General features: G+C 47.6%; 3 protein-coding genes across 5 annotated transcripts; 1 reads left to right on the forward strand and 2 right to left on the reverse strand.

Annotated features, from left to right (window-relative positions):
• Positions 1–1,877: 1,877 nt before the first annotated feature.
• ppcdc (phosphopantothenoylcysteine decarboxylase) lies at positions 1,878–11,662 on the reverse strand. Of its 3 annotated transcripts, none has more exons than XM_086163116.1 (6): positions 11,436–11,662; positions 8,527–8,622; positions 5,974–6,102; positions 5,713–5,881; positions 3,578–3,766; positions 1,878–2,004 (listed from the first exon to the last, which is right to left on the reverse strand). In XM_086163116.1, the coding sequence occupies exons 1-5, from the start codon at positions 11,574–11,576 to the stop codon at positions 3,672–3,674; spliced, it is 630 nt and encodes a 209-aa protein (XP_086019242.1). In that variant the 5' UTR covers positions 11,577–11,662; the 3' UTR covers positions 1,878–2,004; positions 3,578–3,671. The 3 variants fall into 3 exon arrangements, with proteins under 3 accessions (XP_086019242.1, XP_086019239.1, XP_086019241.1); XM_086163113.1 differs by lacking the exon at positions 11,436–11,662 and adding an exon at positions 10,788–11,183; XM_086163115.1 differs by lacking the exons at positions 8,527–8,622; positions 11,436–11,662 and adding an exon at positions 10,788–11,195.
• hacd3 (3-hydroxyacyl-CoA dehydratase 3) lies at positions 11,264–14,021 on the forward strand. The gene is made up of 11 exons (XM_086163112.1): positions 11,264–11,462; positions 11,831–11,873; positions 11,947–12,020; positions 12,111–12,275; positions 12,355–12,397; positions 12,478–12,588; positions 12,673–12,800; positions 12,879–12,991; positions 13,171–13,277; positions 13,369–13,500; positions 13,588–14,021. The coding sequence occupies exons 1-11, from the start codon at positions 11,385–11,387 to the stop codon at positions 13,662–13,664; spliced, it is 1,071 nt and encodes a 356-aa protein (XP_086019238.1). The 5' UTR covers positions 11,264–11,384; the 3' UTR covers positions 13,665–14,021.
• ints14 (integrator complex subunit 14) lies at positions 13,852–21,080 on the reverse strand. Its single transcript, XM_086163111.1, has 11 exons — positions 20,732–21,080; positions 19,262–19,369; positions 18,454–18,609; positions 17,481–17,599; positions 17,237–17,379; positions 16,836–16,928; positions 16,003–16,147; positions 15,771–15,904; positions 15,334–15,452; positions 14,598–14,663; positions 13,852–14,521 (listed from the first exon to the last, which is right to left on the reverse strand). Exons 1-11 carry the CDS (start codon positions 20,951–20,953, stop codon positions 14,288–14,290), a joined length of 1,539 nt encoding a protein of 512 aa, XP_086019237.1. The 5' UTR covers positions 20,954–21,080; the 3' UTR covers positions 13,852–14,287.
• Positions 21,081–25,955: the final 4,875 nt, after the last annotated feature.

Consider the following 25,955-nt stretch of genomic DNA (forward strand, 5'->3'; position numbering starts at 1 on the left):
CATCATGTCCACCAACTCTACCTTTTCCTGTCATAGTCCCAATATTCAAAGTCCCTCCTCTCAGTCCCAGACTCTTTCCTTTCCTCTTCTCTCTCTGCTTCCGAACACACACTCCTCCTCCTCTTCTTGTTCTTGTTCTTGGACCCACAGTAGCCCAGCTTCCATTAGTACCCTGTAGGTCATCAGTACCAATGGCGGTCGTTGTTAACCCGGTCCGTGACTGATCCGGTATGATCTGGTTATTATGGTTGACTCACATTTTTGGATTTGGCAAAAGTTTTATGCCGGATGCCCTTCCTCAACAACCCTCAGCATTTATCTGGGCTTGGGACGGCACAGGGAGACACTGCTTTGTGCCCCCGCAAGGCAAGGCAGGCTTGGGGAGACACGGGCCGGTGCCGTCCTGAGGCTGTATTTGAATGAGTGAACGGTTCTATGTCTCTATGTATGAATAAAGTTGTTCTTATCTTATTAATAGATGAATGATTGAATGCTGTATGTCTCTTTAGGAATAGTGAATGAGTGAAGGGTTCTATGTCTCTATGTATGAATAGATGAATGATTGAATGTTGTACACTTTGTCCCCATATGACTTGTGAATGAGTGAATGGTTCTGTCTCCCTATGAATTATGAATAAGTGAATGGCTGTTTGTCTGTTTGACTTGTGAGTGAGTGAATGATTGTATGTCTCTTTCAGAACCGATGAATGAGTGAATGGCGGTTGTGGAGGACATTGTGTCATTTTGATATGGAGCAATATGGATGAGGACAGTTGAGGGTGATGTAAAAGCCGGAAGCGATACTTGCTGAGCGGACAGCAAGAACATACAGGGAAGTGGCTAAAGGTCACAGCGAGACCAAACAGGGAAGCCAGTGAGAGACAGTTGGTGTCGCTCACGAGAACGGATGAATGGTTATGTTTCCATACGTGGGTCAATAGCTGCGTGTCTCCACATGATGTGAAAGGATGGATGATTATAAATCTCCATATGTGATTATATGTCTGTATATGTGAAGGGATGAGTGAGTGAACGATGGCACGTCTCTGCGATCGACCGGCGACCGGTCCAGGGAAACGGCTCGTATCCCTGCAGCCTCGTGTGCAGGATCATTGACAGATAACCGATGAATCCATCACATCCACGCTCAGGTCCTTCGACCGTCGGCCTCTCGTGGCGGCGGCGGCGTCCCGTCCCGTCCGGATGTGGCTGCGCAGGATTCCCTTCCCTTCTTCCCGTCTCGGCGCGCCTTGAGCCTCGCGGGTCGGGAGTCCTCCTCAAACCGACCGATCCGAATTTAATAAATGATTTTCTGGTGACGTCTGAGAGACGGCGACGTCTGAAGCTCATCACTGCTGCCTTTTTTCTTTTACATTGTGTTTTTCCCGTCGCAGAGACACATTCTGTCATTGACGAGGCCCTAAAACCAAAAACCCTCTCATGGCTCGCTCGCTTCTCCGTTCGTCACGGATTCCACTCCTCCGACCACAGCGGACCGGGACTGCAGGTGCAAGAGAGACAATCGCTTCAAGTTCAACCAAACCAGAACTGAGAAAGCCTATCTTTAGTTGCAGGTACTTTTACTTTGTCAAGGTTGAACGACATCGGCGAGCCGCTGCTTGAGGGAGAAAGGGAAATAAAGTTATGTACTGAAGTATCACACAAACCTTCAAAATACCAATTTTCCCGAGTGACTCAAATAGACAGAATGGTTCAGATGGGGTTTATTTGCATCAATGTTTGAGAAAAAGAGCCTTATAACAAAAATAAATAAAGAAAAATATCTGATAAATAATAAGAACATGACTTGGGCACAGCGGTTCCTACACATGTTCTCGATCCTCCATAATACAAATATATGACATTATGACGCAACGTGAGGGGCGGCGCGGCGCAGGAGCTATCGCAGTCGCAGTCGCAGTCGCAGTCGCAGTCGCAGTCGCAGTGGCTGTCTCCATCTCCGTCTCCGGAAGCAAACATTCCCCGTTAGATTCCCGGCTCTTCCTAGTGTTAAAATTTGCACAGGATTCACGCGCGGGAACGCATCACATGATGGCAAAAGTGCACCCAACTTTGTATTTTTCCACTAACACCCCCAATGCACTAGCAATGACGAATCCCAGAAGGCCCGGAGGCCCAGTCATGACACGGCCTGGTACCTAGTTGACCTCTTCCAAAGGGTGTGAAAAACAACTCCATATTAGGAAGAAACTTTGACCCTCCAGATAGTGGTATAAATCACGGCCACTCCCTGAGGTTGGGGCCGAAATCTCCTCATCTGCACATCCGACTGGACGCGCCTCAGCGGACGTCTAGAGAGGGTGAACCATCCCCTCGGGGTGACATTCATTTCGGCCCGGGAATTCTCGCAGGAGTATTTCTTGATCTCTAATAAACCACTCATCGCTTCAACAGTTCCTGACAGCGCTGATGTTTTTCTTGGATCACATCTGAACACACCGGGACAACAAAGTCCGGTCCCGTGGTGGAGGCCGCAAAAACGGACACTAGCGTGTCCGAGTGTTGTTGAGCGACACACTGAAGACCTCGCCGCTTCCTTGGCAGCCTCATACTCATGTTCTTCATTGCAGGGAACCAATTTCCCCACAGGGATTAATAAAGGATAAATTCTTATTATCTTAATAATCATTGTAACCCGATGGTTCTTCTGGGGTCTGGATTTTGGCCTCTATGAGACAGAATTAAATGCTTCATCTTGCATAACCTTTGGTCACCGGTCATGAGTCCCAGCCCACGTGGTACCTGACCTTCTCGTCATAAGACCCCATCGGAAAACAAGTCGAGCGTGACCAGATCAGAGGCAACGGTGGTAACACCATGGTATATGGTGGTAACACCATGGTGTATGGATGCCTCCGGGGGTGGTGAAGTCACCCTCAAATTTTTGATCTCATTTTTGTATGGGACACCATTAAAAAATTAAAAATTAAAATTAAAAATTAAAAAATAAAATGTAGCCTAAGCAAAATACTGGGGACGTGTGATGTTTTACCACGTCATGATCACGGGGCGACAGCTCAAAGGGCTGAATCAATAAAAAAACATGAAAGAAACAACAAAAAAGAAGAAAGAGGGGAAGAAAAGGGAAACAGGACCCGGATAAAAACAAGATAAAAATGGAAAGGAGGCGTTACAGGATGCCTGTTGATCAGAGCAAACGCCACTTCCTCGCTGAAAATGAGTTTAACACCCCTGCTTTCAAACTTGCCTCTGAGTTTTGCGGCCAAAAGTTGAAAAAAGCCTGAAAAAATCCATCCCCCTTGGACGTTGCAACATTTTTTATGGTTTTATAAATGACATCATGGTCAACATGATTTCAAAAAATATGAATATTTATATAAAATGATTTTTATAAAATGATATCAATTAGAGTGATATAAGGTAAAGTCACTGACTGCACAAGTATTCATTCTCTTCAGGTCAGTATTTAGTAGCTGCGGCTCTGCTCCAGTCACAGCTCACATCAGGACACTGATATATATATATATATATATATATATATATATATATATATACATATACATACATACATATACGTATATACATGATTGCTTACTTATTGGTTTTCCAAGAAGAGAAACATGATGATCCTGAGTTGGGTTTTTGTACTTTGACTCCAGTGAATTGTGAAGCAAAGATTGACAGATCCCTCACATGTTGGAGCTCCCGGCCTCCTGGACCGCTCTCTGCAGGTGCTGCTGGACCGCGGCCACGATGGCCACCACCTCCGCCATGGCTCCTTTACCTGCAACCAGGAGGACAGAAAACAATTACCGCACACGTTTGAGCGAGGAGGATTAAATTGCAGGAATGTAGATTTCTGTGAAAAAGACGGCCATCAGACTGCACAACAGCAGTCTGGACGCCACCAAACTCTGACCGCCCACAGGTGCATCTGTGTCACCGCAACCTCGCTTCCTCTCTCGTTCCCACGACGGGGATCAATAAAGTATATCTTATCTGATCTTAAAAGTAAGTGCGACTCCAGTAAGACTGGCCGACAACTCTTGAGATTTCTTCACGACCGCTAGTTTCAAGTCTGCAAGTGTTAAATCATAAGGCGCTTCCTGTTTCCGGTTCTCTTGGTCTCATCTATTGGTTGCTGATTGTGTTACATCGCCGTGAGGACCGAGGCTAGGAAAAGACTGATCAATAACGGCTCAGATTACCACCTTATGCCTAACCACTCCAGAAAACTCATTCTGACTTTTGTTTTTTTTCGTCTGCAACGGTGAAAATCTTTTGGGTAAAAGCACAGCGTAACGCGCGACCTAAAGTGGACTTCCTCCGCTTTATTTTGTGTATTCATCCCAAGAAACCGATCAGAGGAATCAATGTTACCAATAAATATGACGGCGGTCTCTGAGAATTTGCCTTTGACACTGAGCTGAACCTCCATGGTGAGGACAGCGTGTTTTCTTCATGTTTTGTACCAAGGCCCCGTCCTTAACCGTTTCCTGCAGGCAGAGGTGTCAACATCAGGCGTGATACGAAACCTCTATCGCTGCCAGACCACAGCAAGTGTGAGTCACTGGAAAAAAACAATGCTAAACCCTTGAGGTAGGCCAGACTTTCCTGCCAGAGCGTTGCAACAAGGGCACTGCAGGTGTTCAGCAGCAAAAAAAAAAAAAAAGGTTTAGAAGGTTGCAAAGACAGAAACGTACCGCAGCAGAAAAATACCATAGTTTGCGGACCATAAGGTGCAACATCAATGAGGCCCATGATAAAACATACGGTATATAAAGCCAAAGAAAACGGTCGGTTTATTCAAACTTTATCCGTCTCATCCCTCTAGCTCAGCTCCCTGGAAGCTCTGCTTGGTCTTCTTCACTCGCCGCAGTTCATCCGCTTCCGTCCCATTCATTCATTCATTCATGTTGAATTCTTTGGCGGCCGCTCTGTTCCCGACATCTACTGCGCCACTGACAGCCTCCAGATCCATTTCCAGTGTGTAAGCACGACTCTTACCAGCCGGAGGTTTTGGGGTTCCTCATCCACCCAGAAGTGCAGAGACCTTGTGTTGCAGCACAGAACGTACCAGCGGTAAGAACACGACGTCCTGTTCTCTGATCGCTTTATGGTCGCCAGCGATAGCGGACGCCTGAAGTTAGCGTGGGGTCGGAACCACGTCGTATTCAGGCACCACATCGTTGGTTATCCGACGCCGTCCGACGTCACGGCCCCTATTCAACCGAGGAGCCACTTTAGTACGACGTGCTGGTGTCAGGCGGGAACGCTGCGACGACCGATCGATCGCTTACCGAAGTCGCCTAAAACACTTGGCCAGATGTTTGAGTGCAGTGAACCACATAGAATTGGTTGGAGGTCGGTTTGCACCACAAGGATTCACACACGGCGCGCACCGGATTATAAGGCGCACGGACGATTTTTGAGGGAATTGAGGGATTTTAAGTGCGCCTTATCGTGTGAAAAACACAGCACTTCTCTGGTCTCTGGTCTCTGGTCTCTCTAACAGGAATGTTTTTCCAACAGCGAGCGAAAAGTCTTACGAGAAGTACGTGCCGGTGCTGTCCGGTACTGTGGCTAACCCGTACACTGCTTCCTGGTTCTTATCAAAACCTGCATGACTCAGAACCTCCACAGACAATATTTCATCTTGTGTGAAATCAAAGAAATGCCAAACATCGTTTGTCGTCTAGGAGCATGAAGTGTACACTTTTTAACACACACCTTCGTCTCCACACACAAGCTTCTTAGAAATGCAGGGGATTTCCACGTATCCAAACTGGCTGAGCATGGAGATCTGCTGCGCCGTGATGGGATGTCGCCACATGGCCGTGTTCATTGCGGGGCAGAAGAGGAGAGGCCGGCTGGTGTCCCAGGCTCTCACCACACACGTCTGCCGAAAAGAAAGATAAACAAAATCTGCTATGTATGAAGGACTGGCTGACACCGATCACAGATGAAAAGGCAAAAACATTTGGCTCTCACCAGCAGGTTGTCACAAATGCCGCTGGCAATTTTTCCAAGAGTGTTGGCGTCGAGGGGGGCGATGACGAACAGGTCCGCCCAGCGTCTCAGCTCGATGTGGAGCACCGGGTCCGATCTCTGCGTCCACATCTGAAGCGGAAACCGCACGGCTGTTGCAAAACCCGTTCCCATTGTTGAAAAGCACAATACCGTCATTTCCCGACTACTTTTTGCACACGCTTTGAACGCTAAGGCTTAAACGACGATGCGGCTAATTTATGGATATTTGGGGGCTAACGAGCTTTACGCCGCCAAAACATTTAGCCTCGTTACGTCAGACCCTTAAAATGACCATGAAATTGTGACGGCGTTCGATTCCGACACGGAACAAGACGACTTGAATGGTTTTAGTGCGCGGGAGGAAGGCCGAGATAGCGATCGGCTGGAGGAGGACAAAGAAAATGAATGGAAGGAAAGACTTTTCCTTGTCTTATTTATTAGTCATCTTTTTCACCAGCCGTGTTACACAGTTAAGAAAAAAGGATTTTCTGTACTTATTAGTAGGTGTAGCCAGACAGCATAGGATGGTGGTGGTTTGTAGGATGACTCTGGTGACAAGGAAGATGAAGAGGACAAAGGCAGAGCAGAGGACAAAGTGGTGGAAGCTGAAAAGGGAGGAGTGTTGCAATGGTTTTCAGGGAGGAGTTGAGAAAGGGTCTGGGTGGTCAGGGTGAGCTTCCAGATGATTGGACAACTACAACTAGTGTTATCAGGGAGACAGGTAGAAGAGTACTTGGTGTGTCATCTGGAAGGAAAGTAGAAAATGCGTACGATGACCTGTATGCTCGGTTGGATAGTAAGGAGGGTGAGAATGATCTATACAGGTTGGCGAAACAGAGAGATAAAGATGGAAAGGATGTACAACAGGTCCGGGTGATTAAGGACAGAGAGGGAAATGTATTGACAGATGCTAGAAGAGTGATGGGAAGATGGAAAGAGTACTTTGATGAGCTGATGAGAATTGCGGCAACTATAGAGGGATAAAGTTGATGAGCCATACAATGAAGTTATGGGAAAGAGTAGTGGAAACTAGACTGAGAGCAGAAGTCAGCATTTGTGAACAGCAGTATGGCTTCATGCCTAGAAAGAGTACTACAGATGCAGTATTTGCTTTAAGAATGCTAATAGAAAAGTACAGAGAAGGTCAGAGGGAGCTGCATTGTGTTTTTGTAGACCTAAAAAAAGGCATATGTCAGGGTGCCAAGAGAGGAGCTCTGGTATTGTATGAGGAAGTCTGGAGTGGCAGAGAAGTATGTTAGACTGGTGCAGGACATGTATGCTAGCTGTGAGACACTGGTACGGTGTGCTGTAGGGGTAACAGAGAAGTTCAAGGTGGAGGTGGGACTCCATCAGGGATCAGCTCTGAGCCACTTCTTGTTCGCAATGGTGATGGATAGGCTGACAGATGAGGTTAGACAGGAATCCCCATGGACCATGATGTTTGCGGGTGACATTGTGATCTGTAGTGAGAGCAGAAAACAGGTGGAGGAAAATCTAGAGGTGGAAGTATGTTCTGGAAGATGTTGATGTTGAGGTTCTCTTTGGGAGTGACCAGAATGGAGAGGATCAGGAATGAGTCTATCAGAGGAACAGCACATGTTAGATGTTTTGGAGAGAAGGTCAGAGAAGCCAGACGGAGATGGTTGGGTCATGGACAGAGGAGGGATAGAGAATATATTGGTAGACGGATGCCGGAATTTGAGCTGCTGGGCAAGAGGTCTGGAGGAAGACCAAAGAGAAGATTTATGGACGTCGTGAGAGAGACTATGAAGGTAGTTGGTGTGAGAGAGGAGGATACAGAGAATAGGGTTAGATGGTCGCTATGGCGACCCCTGAAGGGAAAAGCCAAAAGAAGAAGATTTCAATGTTATCGTTGTTATCATTCTCTCTTAAAAAAAACACTGGCAAAGATTCAACGTTAAGAATTCTATTTGAGGAAATATCCCATAACGCAGGGGTGGGCAAACTTTTGGCTCAGGGGCCGCATTGACTTTTAAAATTTGACAGACGGGCCGGGTCAGCACAAAATATGATACCTATAGAAAATAAAAAAAATTGTTAACTGTACATATCAGACTCAGCTGTCATTTGTCTGAGATTTGTCTGAGATTTGCTTTGAAAATAAAACCAGCTTGGTTTTGAAGACTCTGACGTTTGCTTGCATTTCATGCACAAACCGTTTTCCCTTGTAGCGTCACGTCCAGCTCAGAGTTATGTCCACAGTAAAGGCTAAATCATAAAAACAATCTGTGTCATTCAGCTCAGGAAAATCTAAAGTGTTCTCAAATAGCTCCAAAAATGAAATAATGTCCTGTTTGTGCTCCCGTATTCATTGATCCAATCATTCACATCAAGTATGAATTCTGCACCAATCTTTGGCGGGCCGGATGTGGCCCGCGGGCCGTAGTTTGCCCACCCTGCCATAATGCATGTCAGTAACACCAAAGTTAGAGAACCTCAGCTTGAGACAGCCTGTTCATGACTCTCTGGGACATTTGACAAGGTAATTATTACCTCCCATTCATCCTTGTCACTGTAGATTTTCACAGAAACTTCTGCGGGGTTGTAGAAGTGTTTAGCGTGCTCTGTTGTGACCACTCTCACTTCCACCTAAAGCACCGGCAAGAGAGGAAGGAAGACCACATAATACTTTGTGGCTTCACAAAGTCAACAGTATGCATGAAGACACAATCCACTTTAACATGGTAGCCGCACACATCAAATTCTCTCCGGGGGATGTCACTGATGACAAGCTTCCATTCCTGGACTTCATATTCAACAAGAAAACTAGGGGAAATCAGAACTTGCCAAAAACACCCCATCAACCATTGAAGGCAAAAAAAAAAGGGAGGTCCAACATTTTTATTTCTTTCTATATATTTATCTATTTATTCTTCTAGATGTTATTTTTGTCTTTTTCTGTCTCATATTTCTAAGCCAGAGAGACTGCTATTGTTGTTTTGTTGTGTCCTGCCTTTTAAGGTTGGTTTGTGTCTGTTTTGATTACACTGAACCTGAGAGTTGCTAGCACTAGAGCCGGAACAAAGACATTGTCATACCATATATTGCTGGTATTCCAGAAAAACTCAAACAGCAAGTACGGTAACATTTTGAGCCCCAGACTACCCTGAGGCAAAGACAGACGGACAGAACACCCAGGCACAAGATAGAGGAAGTGACGTATGCTGTCACCTGCAATGAGGAGTGTGACACCTACACCGGGTAGACAAAACAACTTCTGCACAAACGGATGGCCAAACTAAGGAGCGCCACCTCCTCAGGACCGCGCTCTGCAGTCCACCCTCATCTGAGGGATGGGGGAGAAGACAGATGGCTCGAGGGGGGGTCAAAGAAGCTATCTTTGTATATCTCCACCCTCCAAACCACCCAGGACGAGAGGTTCCACCACCGAAACCAGAACCCGGTGACTGCCGCCTGAGCCTCATTGCAAGAGAACTTACATGTTCCTCTCTTTTGTTTAACACAATCTGGATTTTAGCTATACATATTCAAATTCTTACTCCGATAAGTCACCACAAGCTGTACCTTCGTTACCCCCAACGACAGCCTCATTAACACAACAACTCCGTTCAACCTAGTTTCTGCAAAACAACTCGCCCGTTGACATAACAAGCCATTGCAACCAAGACAGCCCTCAACCCTGGCACTTATACACAGAGAATTCGCAGCACTCTGTTCGAACTGAAGAAGCCTCTCTGATGAGAAGTGAAACGTCTTCAAGGGAAGAAATCCAAGTGCGGTCGCCGTGGAACGATTTCGCTCAGAAGTCGAGCACCAAGGACAACAAAACAGAACCAGCACTTCAGAGACAACAAAAAATCTTATCGTAAAAATGAAATATGGGGAAAAAAGTAATGTTCATTTTACAAATTCTTGTTCTTTTAACTAAAAATCAGGGGATAAGAGTGGGACATGCATTTCAATGACCCGCTTGTCTTTGACGGGGGTGAAGCAGTCACATTCAGCCTGCCTCACATCATCACAAAAAGGTCACTTCTTATTAGAATCAGTACTAAAACTATGCGTTTTATGCATAAGGATTATTGGTTGACATTCCAGACTCTGATTGCGGATCATAGAATGATGCTAATGATGAATCAAAAAGTATAACATATATCCAATGCAGAGCAAACACCCAGCAAAATAGGATTATTAGCTAACAGTTCAGTTCCTGCTGACACTGATAACATTTCTGTGCCCTGTTTACATCACCGTGCAATGTGTGCACTTCCCCACACTGTTAACATCTGGCTGCGGCAGTATGTTTACTATTTATTCATTACTACATATCTGGCTTAGCTGTGGACAGCAAAAGAAGAATTTCATTGTTCAGGAAAATACATTTCCACACTGTGCACTTGACAATAAAAACTTAGAATCTTTCAATCTTGACAAATAAACTGTAATTAACAGACAATGCTTCACTTTTTATAAATTGATCTATTTGAATTTCGGGTCAAGTACAGGTCACTGAACACGTCTTTGTCTTCAAATAAAACTTGCAAAACATCCCAATCAGAACAAATGAACCTGCAGATTCTCCATCTTCTCTCAGAGCCCAAAGGCTGCAAAAGCTCTATCTGGTGGTAACCGTGGTGCATTGCATGCTCTGACAAGAGAGACCTTCAGATAAAACAATATTGCGAAAACAAGTACGGTCATATTATTTCTTAGTTTAAAAACATAAATAAAAGGTGGGAGGACTCATGGAAAAAACACCAATTTCATGAGAGTAGTGACAAAAAATAGCTCACTCCGGGAAGCTGAAGAAGCTGGGAAACTAAAACCGGCAGTTTGAGGGCCGCAACGCTCCCAGTCACACCGACGAGAACATGAAATGTCCCACTGGATTTGGCCAAACCGGCTGTAAGGCAGCAGGCCTGATCGTCTGCTTGCATGTTGGCCCGAACACTGAAAGCTAACTTGCGTTTCGCTCTACTGCTCGGAGCCCAACTATTTCGTCATCCGTCAATGTTCTCAGCGGCCAATCGACGACGGGGGGCGATGGACGTTTCGTGTCAGGCCGACGGGAGCACGAAATGTCGCGCAGGGGTTTCACCAAATCGGCTTTAGGACAAGACACGCGGTTGTTCGCCCGCATGTTAGCATATCAGCTAGATGCTAACGTGCGTTCCCTTCAGCGGCTCCGCACAGACTCGCTCTACTTCCGGCAACAAATCCCGGCAGCCAATCAGCGTTGACGTACGCGCCCGCCTGACGTAGCGTCGCAGAATATTCTGGTGATCCGCCGGAGCTGCTGCTAGCATGGCGGACGGGGCTCTCGTTCATTGAACTTCAGTAAAAAAGTTCGTGGAAGATAAAAAAAAGAATAATATACACAACACGGCACAATGCCGCTGACGCCGCTCGTTTACTGGGCCCAGCGTCACGAAGAGGTCTACCTGCGGGTGGAGCTGACCGACGCGCAGGTGAGCTAACCGGAAGACCGCCTCCGCGTTCTCTTCCTCGCCTGATGGCCGAAAAACTCCTCGAGAGGCTCTTTTTCTTGATTTTGCGAACCCGGGCTGAATAATAAATGTCATAGCGGACGGGAGCCGAGTTGAGACGTTCTCCACAGGTGCTTCGAGGTCGTGGGACAGACGATCCCCGCCGCGGTGTGTGAGCGTCTCCCGCGTGTTGCGTTCAATGACATGACGAGAATGTGTCTTTTTTAAAGCCCCACAATGTGTTGAAGCAGTAGTATTGCATCAATTCACTTCAACAATAACCTGCAGACGGTAAACATTTTTTAAGCCCGAGAAAAGAAGGCGATCGTCTGCTTATTTTCTCTTTGCAGAACATCAACGTCCACGTCCACGACAACGTCCTTCACTTCCGAGGTATGCGAGTCCTCTGCCACTTTGCCTATGTAAGCAGTATCCTATAAATGACTGTGTGAATGTGTGTGTCTAGCCCAGGGCCACGGGGCAAAAGGACAAAATGAGTACGAGTTTACCTTGGACTTCCTTTTGCCAGTCAAAGCAGAGGTAGGTCTGCGTTGAAACGCTCGGCACTCCCCACCCTGTACTCATCCCGGCAAGTCCGAACCAAACCTGATCCGGCGAACCCGCGTCCAGGTGGGTCACAAGTCCACCCAGCGGCAGGTGAACGTCACGGTACGGAAGGAGCTTCGGGGCTGGTGGGACAGGCTGACCAGGCAGGAGCGCAAACCAGTCTTCTTGGCGCCGGATTTCGACCGCTGGCTGGAGGAGTCCGACGCCGAGATGGAGATCAGGGAGAGGGTGAGCTGGAGGTCAGAGTTGGCTTGATTTCACCTCAATCATCCTGACGTGTAACTTTCCCTCATCTGTATTTTAAAAGGAGAACAAAAACAGACTGAAGGCCGCGAGGTACGACGAGGAGGGTGAGTCACGACGTGTCTCTTGTGTCTATGATGACCGATGCAGATGCGCTTACGGATTCTTGTTTTTTTAATTTTCTCAGAGTCTTTTAGCCTGAAGAGAGGGTTCCTCTTCGTCTACAACTTGGTGCAGTTCCTCGGCTTCTCTTGGGTTTTTATCAACATGACCGCCCGTCTCGTAATGTTCGGCCAAGGTGAGCGTCCCGTCCCGAGTCCCATCTTTTCTGTTCTCCTTTGAAGAAACTTAAGAGACAAATGTCTTTTCTCTTCTGTTTCAGATTCTCTCTACGATACCTTTCACACCATATCGGACGTCGTGTTCTTCTGCCAGATCCTGGCAGCCGTGGAGGTCCTGAATGCTGCGTTTGGTGTCGTCAAGACGGCTGTCATCCCGACTCTCATACAGGTGGGAGACCCGTCTGTCAGTTTACAACAGATCAGATTCAGTGAAAGTACATTTAGAAATAGAACTCCTTTTTTCCAGGTGGTCGGACGCAATTTTATCCTCTTCATCATCTTCGGCAGCGTGGAGGAAATGCACAACAAGCCGGTCGTCTTCTTTGTGTTCTACCTTTGGAGCTCCATTGAGATCTTCAGGTAGGCGTCACGGTGGAGACGCTCGACGGCTTGTTTCCATAAATTCAGATCCTTCCGGTCATAAGGTTGGCTCAATGTGCAAGTAAAACGATGATTCCTCCTCGCTGCAAACATACAAAGGTTCCTCTGGCTCGTCGCCTTCAAGTGCAAACTAATTTCCACTCTGGCTCCGTTTCGAGGTACCCATTCTACATCCTGGGCTGTTTCAACTCTGAGTGGAAAACCCTGACCTGGCTGCGCTACACCGTCTGGATACCACTGTACCCGCTGGGTGTCCTAGCCGAAGGTGGTTTTTCTTTTATCATCTTACAATGCTTGTTTTTTTTGCTTTTAAGTCAGAGAGACTAAAGGTTTGTTTATCTGTGTGTCCCACGCAGCCGTGGCTGTAGTCCAGTCCATCCCCATCTTTGACGAGACCAAACTCTTCAGCATTCCTCTGCCGGGAACGGGTGGCGCCTCCATCCGGTTCTCGTACCTCCTGCGCGTCTACCTGGTCCTCATGTTTCTAGGTAAGCTAGCAATAAACATTTGCATCACCGATGCCTCTGACTGTAAAACAGATCCAACGGCTGTTGTCTGGTCTTGCTCCCCTCCAGGACTCGCCGCCAACTTCCGTCATCTCTACAAGCAAAGGAAGCGGCGATTCCGGACCAAGAAAAGGAAAGCACACTGATTGGCAGCGCCAAGTAAAAACACCTCGGCTGCCTGCGTGGGAAAACTGACTTTCAACTTGGATCTTCACGCACCACTGTGTTTTTCCCTTCTTTTCTTTGTAATGAGATCCTCTTCTTACTCTCCTCGGTGACCGGGGGTCCGGTCCGGTCCGCTGACCAACAACAAGCTGTTTTAAACCCTGATAATTAGTCGTCCAGAGTACTTTAATTGGTCGTCGTGGCTGAGATTTACAAGCTGTCAGATAAAGAGTGGATCCTTTCGCTGACTGCTACGACAAGCAACCATGAACCACTGCTGTATTACCATGTAACAACCGTCCCGTACGACCTCAGGAGAATTATACTCATGACTGGACCGTCTTTGCTCAGTGCGTGCCAGTCCTTTCCTATTGACGGGGCGGTCGGCCAATGTGGAATGAAAAGTCAAAGCTAGCGGTCTACAAAAGAAACTCAAAAAAAATATGTACAGTTGCTGTGTGTGCGTGCATGTGTGTGTGTCAAAAAGGAGTGTGTCATAGTCTGTTCCACATACACCATCCAGAAGGCGTTAAACAGTGGCGTCCTTGTGCCGCCACTCTTTCTGCCGCTTCCTCAAGTCCGTTGCCACCAAAGCCGAGAGGGCTCAGCTGGAGAAGTCAGTGTGCATGGGGGCAATGTTGTGGTCAAACACGGCGTACTGGGAATCTCCGGTGCTCGCCATTTTGAGTTGCTGCGCCGCGTGAGAGAGCTGGAAGGCGGCGTCGGGGTGGGCGGAGTCCGGCAGCAAAGTGCACTCCCTTTCCAGCAGCTCGGCCACACCTTTCAGGAGGTCCCAGAAGCCAAAGGCCAGGGCGGCCTTTCGCAGACGGTTCAGCTCCTGGGAAGGAGACGGGATCAGATGTTTCCCAGGTGTGAGCGGGTGTTTCATCGGGGGGTCGTCGAGGACGACATACCTTGTAAAATGTAAAAGTCTTGTCAGGCATCTTCCGCGCAGTCCTCAGGATCTTTTGCACGTCAGTCTACAAAAAGACCACATATAAGTTGACATTGCATCCCAATGCCGTGGCAAGAACTCCGGACCCACAGTCCCAGCAACTTCAACCAGCAACATTAGACGCCATGTACTCTTTCAAACCCATACATTTAAAATTTCTTCACCTTCAGCAAAATAGAAGAGTTGCTGCTATGTCCGGCGTGTAACCACGGGGTCACACGTTCATGTGAAAGCACACACCGCACACCAAATCCTTGTGTCTGAAGCCTTTCCGCGCTTAGACGTCATTCATTTGGACAGAAAGGCTTAGGGTGATAAGAAGGTACTTGAAGATAAAATAGCTCTTTGTTAATCACAAGGCTTTCAAATGAAACATTCTGCCGCGTCACTGCAGAAGTGCTCATTTAAATCTGCTCTGTTGCTTGGGTTCCCGGGCGCCCAGTGAGGAGGGATTCATAGGATTTAAAATCCACACTCCAATAAATCCTATGCTTTCCCTCCTGCATGCAGTAAGAAGTACTGTTCTCCATCACACAACGGCGACGGCAACCCGCTGCAACGTGCACCGTCTGCTGAAGCTACTGAAGTCCTGCAGGGATCTGTTCTTCCTGACAACAGAGGTCAACTGAGGGGAGAGAAACTTCTACACTTCTCCCAGACTTTGATTTTACGTGCAGGGGTCCGTGTCGGTTTACCTGCAGTCCGCTGGCCTTAATCCACACGGTGACGTTCTGGGCGTAGCTCCGTTTCACCTGCGGCTGCAGGGGGAAAGGACTCTTGCTATCGTCCTCTCCGTAGGGGTTTTCAGCAGCCTCTGAAACACCAGAGCGTTGATCAGCCGCGATCAGACGGGCCCGACAGCTAAACAATGAGCCTCTGTTCATGTACGCAGTGACAGAAGGCCTTTGCTCCTCAGGAATTCCTGGCCAAGGATCAGTGTCACAATTAAGAAAACACATCCCTTTCTTCCAATGATACATTCAGGAAAAGGGTCACAGTGGCTGTGGGATTAGAAACGGGATGCTCAGGACACCCTGTGGGGGACGTCACATTTAGATGAGCACACACTTGTTCTACCCTTGCTCTTCGTTCACCTGGGGAGGGTGAACTCAGGTGACACCCCCCATGTTACCTGAGATGGGGCCCAAATGTGAGATCTTGCCCAGCCAAGGCAGGGGCTCCGGCCCGGGCTCAAACAGGGACATCATCAGGTTGGATTTCTTCTTGCTGTCCGCCTGCGAGTACAGCATGCCGTACCACTCGGGACTTAAAAAAAGAAAAGAAAAACAAATTTTGATCATGATTTCGGCACGAAATATGACGGCGGCGACGAGGAATCCCGCTGTGAAATGTGCGTGTCTCACCCCAGCTGGACCAGCGCCACCATGCCCTCCACCTTCAGGCTGCCGTGCAGAAGAACACAAAAGTTGGGATTCTTCCCCGCCATTTGGCTGGCCGACGGCTCCTCCTCAAGGTCATCGGAGGCTCCCGTGCCGACCTCGTCCACCTCTGAGACAGAGAGCAAGTTGAAATATCAATCGCCGAAAGTACTTGAACGCTGCTTGACACGTCTGCTGCTGTTCAACTGAGCCGTTTCAAAAGGTTGAGTCTGAAAGACAAAAAGGAACCGGCAGCGTCTGGTTGCACTCAGTAATTACCCACACGGCTGCAGGCCGTCAAATAAAAAACCCTTCTGACAGGATCTCACCTGATGCAACACCAAATACCACGTAAAACAGAACTGCGTGCGTGAGATACACTCTTCTTTTTTTTACACATGCAAAAATACAAGGGTCCTTTCTGGACATAGTGATGGGTTGCACCAGGATATTCTCTATTGATCTGACTCGTCAATGAAAAGCAGAGGTCTTGGATCCACCGATGACGGGCAGCTAATAATTAACTCTGTCCTTAAAACCAAAGGATGCGGGAATAAACATCCAAATTAATGACTGAGTTTGAACTCACAGCGGCTGCTGGGTTTGAAGCTTTGCTGAGGGTTCTTGAAAATGAGGGTGACCATCAATGCCATTAATGACCTTGAAAGGCCTACGAGAACTTGTCAGAAGTATTTTTGCGATGATTACTATAATCACACAGGACTTACGTACGGCAGATTTAATTTGAACGCGCACGCACGCACGCACGCACGCACGCACGCACGCACACACGCACGCACGCACACACGCACACACACCTTTGTTCACAGCGATGGGCAGCACCAGATGTCTGGATATGACAGGAGGGCTGGAGATGTCTGCGATTTCAATAAAGCCCACAATTTCCAGATCTGAAAGTGGAACGACACAGCACTTTGTTTGAAAATCAAAAAATAAAACAAAGTTCCAGCTCAGCAGGATGAAAAATAATACTATTCTTTGCATTTTTCTCTTCTTCTTCCAGTGTGGTTGGACGTTACCGACGGACAATCGGTCTTGAGACTTGAGAACAGTAGAGATCATGATAGATCACGTTCTGTAGAAACGGTGAGCTCTCGGCTCTAACGTCTCCCTTTCTATAACTTATTTACAATCCCAGAATCCGATACAGCTGCATACGCATGCGTGTATATTAATCCATACAGCAGCAGAACGCCACCTGTGCTGACTGTTCGAGGTAAAGGCTCCACCTCCTCGTCCACCACCACGGGTTCCGGTCGGGGGAACACCTGGACGTCGGAGGACAGGTTCCCGCAGTGCAGGACGGCGTGGAACGGAGAGTACGCCACGTCGATCAGCCTCCTGCAGACAGAGCGAGACCAAATGGGCCTTGTTGAATACATAAAGCTTGACGAAGAAACAAAACAAAACAAAAAAAAACGCTCTCCCTGCGACAGTCCTACCCAAACATGCACTGGATGCTCTGCATGCAGAGCGGACCCTCCATGGTGAAGATCTGCCCGTCCCCTCCGCTCAGACAAAGCAGCTCCTCCAAATTATCCATGGCTCCGCTCATCTGTAACTACGAGACGCAAATATTCCTTTCACTTTTCTGCAACACGGACCAGACTCTGAAACAGTTGACACTCATTCTTCTCACACATGCAGCTACTTCTCATTGAAAGCGCACTCATCTTTGTGAGTTGCACGCCAAGCGGCACCCAAATGTCTTATTGCGCTGTTCATATTCCTATTTCTAACCACCTTTATGCTCTTCCTATCAGCACATATCATATCCAAATGCACTGCACACAGAAAAGTAGGAATTTCACTGTACAGGGAAACATGTTTCTATACTGTACATGTGATAAAAGGTTTGAGTTTTTAATATAATGTTTTTATTAATATGCCTAGCCCCTTTCCTACTTTTACACACACGCACACACACCCAAACACACACGTGCACACACACCCACCCAGCCCTAGATGTATTCTGTACCCTGGCTATGTTGCAGTTTGATGACAAATCCAGGCCACCAAAAGCCTCATCCTCTCCTTGGCCTGGCTTTGCTGTGTGGAAACACATCTGGCAGGTGGAGCGAAGATGATGAATGCTCTCCACTAATGTGGCGCTTTCATGGCCTTGTGCTTTGAGAGAGCTTTACGCTGGATTGTATTCACTACCACATTTGTAGGATAACACAGAACGAGGATGCAATATTTAGGATTTCATAAGCTGAGGTTTGAAAGCTACAATACCTCTGTATAGAACTCATTCTGCTTGATTCTGTCATAATATAATTCACTAACATTTTCCAATATTATTATTCAAATATCTCATGTGTTGACGAATCTCACACATACACACACACACACACACACACACACACATATGCATGCACACACACACACAGAGGAGACAAAACCATTTAGTACCTCCTCCACATTGGCTACACACATGACGAAGAGCTTGGTAGGGAAGGGGAAGGGCAGGGGGAACTTCTTGTCCTCGCCACGGTGCTTCAGCGTCTGCAGCGAGTGCCGCAAAGAGCCTTTCCCGATGCCCAGGGAGCCGTCAGTCACCAGCACCAGCTGGAGAAGAAGAAGAAGAAAGCTTTAACAACAGAAAGTTAAACAGCACAGATTCAAGCACTGCACTGAAGCCATGATGGATGAACCGTGAGCAGAAAGCAGCCACCGAGCAGCAGTTAGGGGCTCAGTGTATTTTTTTTTTCGAATTTAAAATAAATTAACACATCATAGGGGTCAGTGTCTTTTTTTTTTTTTTTTCAAATTTAAAATAAATGAACATGTCATATGACGTTACAACTTGAAAGAAAACAAAATGACATTTCTGCATGCAACAAAACATTTTTGAGCTCAGACAAAAAAAGACGTTGGGCTGAGGGTTACTTTAATGCAATATACTCAATGTGTATTTGAGTCCTTCTTGTATTTATGAAAAAAAGCCAAACTTAAATGATCCGCCGGCAGCAAACTGAGAATGCCGTCCTCTCTCTGCGTGTGCTGTCATCCTTTTACAGGAGCGTGCAGTTGCTTATAAAGAGCGACAAAAATATTTTAACATTTAACATTTAGATGTTACACGATCACCCTAATCTTCACATTTAAAATGACACTTAAAAATGAACCAATAAAAGACATTTCAATTCCATTGAAACCCATCGCCGCCGCCTCCTGCAGGACAGCAAGCCTCAGCACAGACCTGCTGCCTGGCTCTCACCTGACAGGGGCAGGCGCTGCCCCACTCCTGCTGCACCACGTTGCTCACGCCATGCAGAGCCGATTCCACGCAGGTCTTGTCGTAGTCCTCCAGGTTGCTCAAGGCCTCCTGCACGACACGACAACACATTTTCCCTCGTAAACGTCCGATGCTCCGTTACAATTCACCCTCTCTTTGTTTAAGAATAGGTTTTCTTTTAGAGAAAGGTCATAGTTAGCGCCCGCCTGCCCCAGGCGTACTCTACCGAGGGAAACCCTGCCATGCACTTCTCTCATTCTCCCACTCTTCCTTTCCTGTCTGCACTCTCATCCCTTCATCGCTGCACAATCGCAGCCTCATAGCTTCTCCCGGTCCTTGTTTCTCAGGTTCTCTGGGAACGTAGGCTTGGTCCACTGGAGCGTCCTGCCAGGCGTTTACCTTTATTTCTTATATGAATCTCCTTCTTTTCCTTTGGTCTTTTCCCTTCAGGGTCTCCACAGCCAATCCACCTTCTCCATCTGACTCTATTCTTTGGATCCTCCTCTCTCACGCCGACTAACTTCATATCCTCTCATCCTCTCTTCTCTATGGTCTTCCTTCAGCATCCAGCATCCATCTACCAATACATTCAATACAATACATGCTCTCCCTCCTCTGTCCATGACCCGACCATCTCTGACCTTCTCTCCAAAACATCTAGCATGTGCCGTCCCTCTGATGGACTCGTTCAGCAGGAATGTTTGGAACCGAACATGCCCTCGCTGGGATTTCCGTCTCCTCCTCGCGTGTCCGAGTGTTGCTGAGCGAGACACGGCAGCCCGACTGCCCAAACTGCCCCCCTGGGGCTGGTGGACGGCAGCCTTCTGCTCAACGTCCATCCATGATGGCTTTGCTGAGAAACAATTTCCCCATGAGGATTTAACAAAGGATAAATTGTTAGTATGAACTCCTATTAATTATTTGTTTGCTAATTTATAATTATTAACAATTTTTTCTATGTTGTATTATTACATTATTAGGAATTATTATTCCAGATTGTCTCCATCCAGGCAACTCCGCAAGAGATCCTCAACATCTTCATCTCTGCCACCTCCAGCTCCTGTCTTCAGCTCGATGTCAGTGTCCGTCTCCTCCAGCTTTCCTTTCCTTCCGGCTAGTCTTTTATTTCTTTTATGAATATTAAAGCTTTCCTAACTGTTGGAGCCACGGACATTACGTGCGTGAGATCATTTGAGCCTGTCCACCAAGACCTCTGGAGGCAGAAGGTCGCCGACACTTTGCTCAGATGTGTCCGAAGGTTTCAGTCCTGATAAAGGACAGTTTCCCTCGCTTCTTTCACAGAGAGCTCGCTGCTGGGGAGATGCTGGCTTTCTGTAGATCATCTTAAAGAGTGAGCTCCAGAGCTCCGGAGCTCCAAAGCACCAGAGCTCTACAGCTCCACAGCCGCTCTACACGCAGAGTGTCACCGCCCGGTCGTTCGGTGCTCTTTACCTGCAAGGCGTTGTAGTCCCGGGTGAAAGGCACCAGCAGCTCCCAGAGGGAGGAGAAGGCCATGAGTGCGGTGAACTCCAGCCGGTAGTTGGACGCCATGTGCTCGAACAGCATGTTGAGTCCATGCACGGCCAGGTTCTTGCGCTGGAACTCCTCGCCGCCGTCCTGCGACACCGGCCGCGTCATGGACAGAGACACGTCGACGAGCACCACCGTGGGCATGGCTCTCCTCACGACTCCGACCACAACTAAAGGGCCTACACGACTCCGGAGGGGAGCAAATAAAACTAAAAGCTAAAAACGAACAGGACTCCGTGCGAGAGGACGCTAGAAAACAAACACACCTAGCATCGGCTAGCCGCACTCGTCAACGGATGCTAACGGGCTCGGTCGTCGGTCACCGAGCGCAGTTACACCGGAGCTGCTAACGGGGCTAAAACAAGAAAGAGAGCGTTGTCGATAGAAACTCAAAATAAGACGGAAGCAACGTCTTTCTGTGAATAACAAACTATCCCTCGTTTGACGTTAGAAAACGCAAACGCAACCCAGCTAGTAAGAAGTCCATCGGACGTCCAGGCGTTGGAGTGTGTACCGCTAATTCCGTCCGGGGGAAACGGTGGCGAATGGTTCCTATGGGGATCCTATTATTATTATTATTATTATTATTATTATTATTATTGTTGTTGTTGTTGTTGTTGTTGTTGTTGTTGTTGTTGTTATCATTATTAATTTTATTGTTGTTTTTGTTTTTGTTAAGATAAGATAAGATAAAATTAACTTTATTGTTCCCTATAGGGGACATTCCTTCATAGCAGCTTGACAGTTATAATGTCAACATAAAAGGAAACTGAATATGACTATTAATTAAAAAAAAAGGCAGAAGATAGCAAGACATCCATGAATATGTAGACAGAATATTATTATTATTATTATCATTATTATTATTATTATTATTATCCACCCATTTGTCCATCCATCCCTCAATCTTCTGTCGCTTATCCTGCACTCAGGGTCATTGGGGATTCTGGAGCATATTATTATTATTATTATTGTTGTTGTAAATAGAGTTCATGAATCAAACGGGAAAATGACCATACATACATACAGGTACAATCATATATTATAACGGGTAGCATAAAGAAAGTAAACAGAGTGTCGTGATATATACATATATATATATACACAGATTAAGGAAGATATTCCATACACAGAATAAATACACTAGTATACAAACATGTGCTAATGCTTTTCATGCAATTATGGTGGTGGTGGTGGGGGGGGGGGGCTTGCTCATAACAATGAAATTTAGGGATTTTAAGCAGTTTCCCCTGGGGAATCAATAAAGTATTCTGATTCTGATTCTGATGAACACATTGCAAAACGTTTGACCAAAGCAAGTTTTCTCAATTCCAACTATAGTGTTTTTGTAATTGCCGCAACCGCAATGGTTGCAAGCCAAATTGCCTATTTGTACATAGTATCTTATCAACAACTGACACCCTGCAGTCTATACACCATCCTAGATTTTATTATTGTATAAGCATTTTCAAAGTAAAAGATGACAAACATCATTCTCAAGGCAAGATATCCAGCAGTGTGTGAGTGCACGCGGTCTTCGGCTCATTAGCGGGGATCATGATTTGAAAATAAATACATGATGCAAATGTTTGTTGGACAGGCGTGAGTGCCACTGTTATACAGTATTATACATCAGCCACCGTCTATCATTCTATCCATAATATTGGGTTGCAATTACTTCCTGTAGAGGTACAAACATTTACTCACCATTCATCTTAAACAAATGTGCTCCAATTAGACCATTAAAAAACACGAGCTGTCCAGAAAGAAGACGACCAATAAAGCACTGAACGTAAGCAAGTGAGATTCAAACGATGAAAAAATTGTATTTGAGAAAGGATTCTTTTACAGATCATCCCTCAATACGCCATAATATAGAATATAACGCTGACAAAAATCCCATTGTGACGCCCGATTGGCCAAAATTAAGACCTCATAATCCTTTAATAGTCCCACAGCTCGGAAGTTGAAATAATCTTGTAAATATAATTTGGTCTATTGTAGTGGAGCAAGGGACAGAGGGGGCAATTACTGGAAACAAGGTTAGTTTTGTTGGATTTTAAGGAATGAGACATGAAAATGAAGGAAAAAAAGGGAAAGGCAGTGCATTTTAAGATAATATCTCCAGACAAATTATCAGTGTGTGTAATGATGTCTCCTCTGAGAAGGATCAAATATGAAAGCGGCTGCCTCTCTGGACCAAAACCTGCAGATTAAATGTGGCTTTGTTGGCAGCGCGACGTTATTTTCCAAAGAGATTCTCGGTTGAACCCCGAGAAGGACGAGCCGTTCCGCCGAGCTGGTGGCCGGTCAGTCTGCCGGTCAGACCGGGGTCATCGGAACCGACACGGTAGTCGGGGTACGGAGGGCTGCGTGGAAGGGCCGTTTGGCCGGATCACCGTTGGATTGTGGCCACTTCTTCCCATCACAGAGGATTAATGGGCCGGGCCTTTCACGGCTCATGGCCGTTAGAGTAACTGGGATGCCGGCCAGGGATCCGAGACCGGTAAGACGGCAGTAAAACACCGCCGGCCTCGACCCAGCGTCGGTGACACAAGCATATTCTCCCCGGCGTGCATTATGGGCTGATGAGGATAGAGCGTGTCTGACGATCCATTCGAAGCTAAGCCTCGGCTGCTCGCTCCTTCAGGGACCGAGGTGCTGGATTCTGGCTCGTTGCTCTGCCTCCGTCTACAGCGCTGGCGCCGTGCACTCCATTTTTCTTTATTTTAAAATACCCGCAGCGGGGGGAGTTCTGTCTGCGGCAGATGGAGGCAAGGTTGGCTCTTAAAACACTGGATCACTGTTGTGCCGATGTCTGTTGGCAGAGCTGGCGGCTAATAAGATACTGTACGATCACAGAGTCTGCAGATCCTTGCAGCAGAAGATGTGGTTTTCGACCTGCTGGCTCAGAACCTTCTCTGGTGACACCCTCTCTTCGTTTAAGAACAGGATTCAAACCGCTCTTTCAGAGCCTTACATTTAGCGCTAGGCTAGCCCCCAGTGACGCCGCCACAGGCTTCCTCTGCCGATGCACTGCTCGTATTCCTCTCGCCGGTCCTATCCGCTCACGTCCCCTCATTGGTGCACGATCTTCAGAAGAAGTTCAGACGAGGGCGCGGCTTGAGCTACTGCCAAGGTCCTGCAAGGAGTTCCCCGTTGTTGTTTCTTTAACGAATATTAAAGCTATGACGGGATCACGTCGGCTAGTAGCATGTAACTGCTAGCGCGACAATCGGTGCGAGGTCTGCAGCAAATTCTGCGGATTCTGTACCGGTCTGTTGTGGTGAAGAGGGAGTTGAGCCAGAAGGCGAAGCTCTCAATCTACTGGTGGATCTACGTTCCCACCTTCACCGATGGTCGCCGGCTGTGGGAAGCGACCCAAAGAACCAGATCGTGAACGTGTAGCTCAGTGGTAGCGCGCATGCTTCACATGGATGAGCTCCTGGGTTCAGTCTCCAGCATCTCCACCGTGAGTCGCTTTGGATAAAAGCGTCTGCCAAATGACTGCATTCTATCTGGATCGCGAATACGTGCAACCGACATTTGTTTTCTCCATGGGGTGGCCGGACTCTCCCTCAGAGACTGGGTAAGAAGCTGAGGAGTGGAGTCGCTGCTCCTCCTCATAGAGAGGAGGCTCGGCATCTGGTCCGGACGCCTCCTGGACGGGGAGGTGTTCCAGGCATGTCCATCTGGTAGGAGACCCCGGGGAAGACCCAGGACCACGGAGAGACTAGGTCTCCATGCTGGCCTGGAAACACATCGGGATCCTCCAAGAGGAGCCGGGGATGAAGGAGGTCTGGGCTTCACTGTTCTGGCTGCCGCCCCGACACCCGACACCAGATAAGGGATGGAAGATGGATGGATGGATGGAAGATGGATGGATGGATGGATGGATGGATGGATGTGAGCGCTACTGTTATTATTAGCATGAGATCATTGGTGGCTGTCCCTCAGAATCATCATGCCGCCTCTGTATTGCCTTCTTTCACTCTGTCCTCTCTTGCATTCTCTTTTTTCTGCAAAGCCGGTCAGGACAGAAGTCTGCCCTCATTGAGCAAAGGGAGAAGGCAGTGTTTCCTCACCGCTGTACTCACGATACGAGATCACGAGAGAGAGGAAAACGGCAGGTTTCACAAGGCCACCGTGAATAGCTGCGCTTCGTCTGACAGATGGGATGGTTTTGTTTGTCCGCGGTCCGGCTCCAGAAGGTTGGCGGGATCGTCGCCGGCCCTTCGCGCGGCAGCATCGGTCGGCAGGGCGTCGACGTTGGCGTCGTCCGCTAGGAGATCTCGTCTTGTCGTCTGGTGATGAGCGCCTTGTCATCCGTCCAGGCGAAGGTAGATGAGAGACAATAGGATTAGAAACACGCTTAGCTCGGGAAATTTCACAGCTCTGTGCTATTTATAAATGAAAAACAAAATAAAGGGCGAGCACCATCATGTCCGCCCAGAAGTTACATGGGTTTTGGATTTGTGTGTTTCCAATCGACTGGAGTGTAAACATCTCAGCTCATCTTCTGGCTTCACTTAGGACAATCGTCCGTAACTCCGGCGTCCACCTCGGCCTCAGTGACTCCCTTTGCTCTCTTACATTCATAGTCTTTTACACAAAAGAGCAATTTCTTTTTCTGCACGACGAAATATTGCGGAGGCAGGCGGACGATGAAATGAGAGTGAGCCCACGCAGATACTGTAATCCTCTTAGTAGACTTCAGGTATTAGGTATTATGCTGATCCATTGTGAAGACTCTTCCCGCGCCCCACATAGCCCGGCGCTCACTGCTGGCGGCCCGGACGGCATTTCGGGATTTTTTAGCACCGGCCCGGCCGTGGAAATATGTTCCCGGATCGCCTGAATTTGCCGGATTATCTCTTTGCGGTAAGCGAGTTTGATTTCAAATGCAGGAATGCGATTCGCCGGTTCGCTTGTTGCCCCCCCGCCTTTCCGCACGGCTTCTCCCTGGCGTTAAAGTGCATTTAAATATCTCCTCGCCGACAGACGGGCTCTCCCATCATGTCTCAGCATGGGACATGAATCCCGCCGATGAAGTTTTGGATTCTGCCGAGTCCTGGTGTGCTGGGGACGGAGCCGGACCTCGGGACCTGATTCGCCGCAGCCAGTAGCTTCGCCGCTTCGGACAAAC

The sequence above is a fragment of the Fistularia commersonii genome, chromosome 17 (assembly GCF_037954325.1).
Source record: "Fistularia commersonii isolate RoL2024-O1a breed Wild chromosome 17, RoL_Fcom_v1.0, whole genome shotgun sequence".
NCBI lineage: Eukaryota > Metazoa > Chordata > Actinopteri > Syngnathiformes > Fistulariidae > Fistularia > Fistularia commersonii.

What these genes read in the sequence shown, in the direction of transcription:
- ppcdc (XM_086163113.1), bottom strand. Translation starts at nt 10,931, where the DNA reads ATGCAAGCAGACGATCAGGCCTGCTGCCTTACAGCCGGTTTGGCCAAA. An exon ending in GCATTTGTGACAACCTGCTG is followed by an intron (nt 5,882 to 5,973) that starts GTGAGAGCCAAA and finishes TCTTTTCGGCAG; the next exon opens with ACGTGTGTGGTGAGAGCCTG. An exon ending in GCTTGTGTGTGGAGACGAAG is followed by an intron (nt 3,767 to 5,712) that starts GTGTGTGTTAAA and finishes TCCTGGTTGCAG; the next exon opens with GTAAAGGAGCCATGGCGGAG.
- hacd3 (XM_086163112.1), top strand. Translation starts at nt 11,385, where the DNA reads ATGCCGCTGACGCCGCTCGTTTACTGGGCCCAGCGTCACGAAGAGGTC. An exon ending in AGATGGAGATCAGGGAGAGG is followed by an intron (nt 12,276 to 12,354) that starts GTGAGCTGGAGG and finishes GTATTTTAAAAG; the next exon opens with GAGAACAAAAACAGACTGAA. An exon ending in TCATCCCGACTCTCATACAG is followed by an intron (nt 12,801 to 12,878) that starts GTGGGAGACCCG and finishes CCTTTTTTCCAG; the next exon opens with GTGGTCGGACGCAATTTTAT.
- ints14 (XM_086163111.1), bottom strand. Translation starts at nt 20,953, where the DNA reads ATGCCCACGGTGGTGCTCGTCGACGTGTCTCTGTCCATGACGCGGCCG. An exon ending in GGGACTACAACGCCTTGCAG is followed by an intron (nt 19,370 to 20,731) that starts GTAAAGAGCACC and finishes CGTGTCGTGCAG; the next exon opens with GAGGCCTTGAGCAACCTGGA. An exon ending in GCAGCGCCTGCCCCTGTCAG is followed by an intron (nt 18,610 to 19,261) that starts GTGAGAGCCAGG and finishes CTTCTTCTCCAG; the next exon opens with CTGGTGCTGGTGACTGACGG.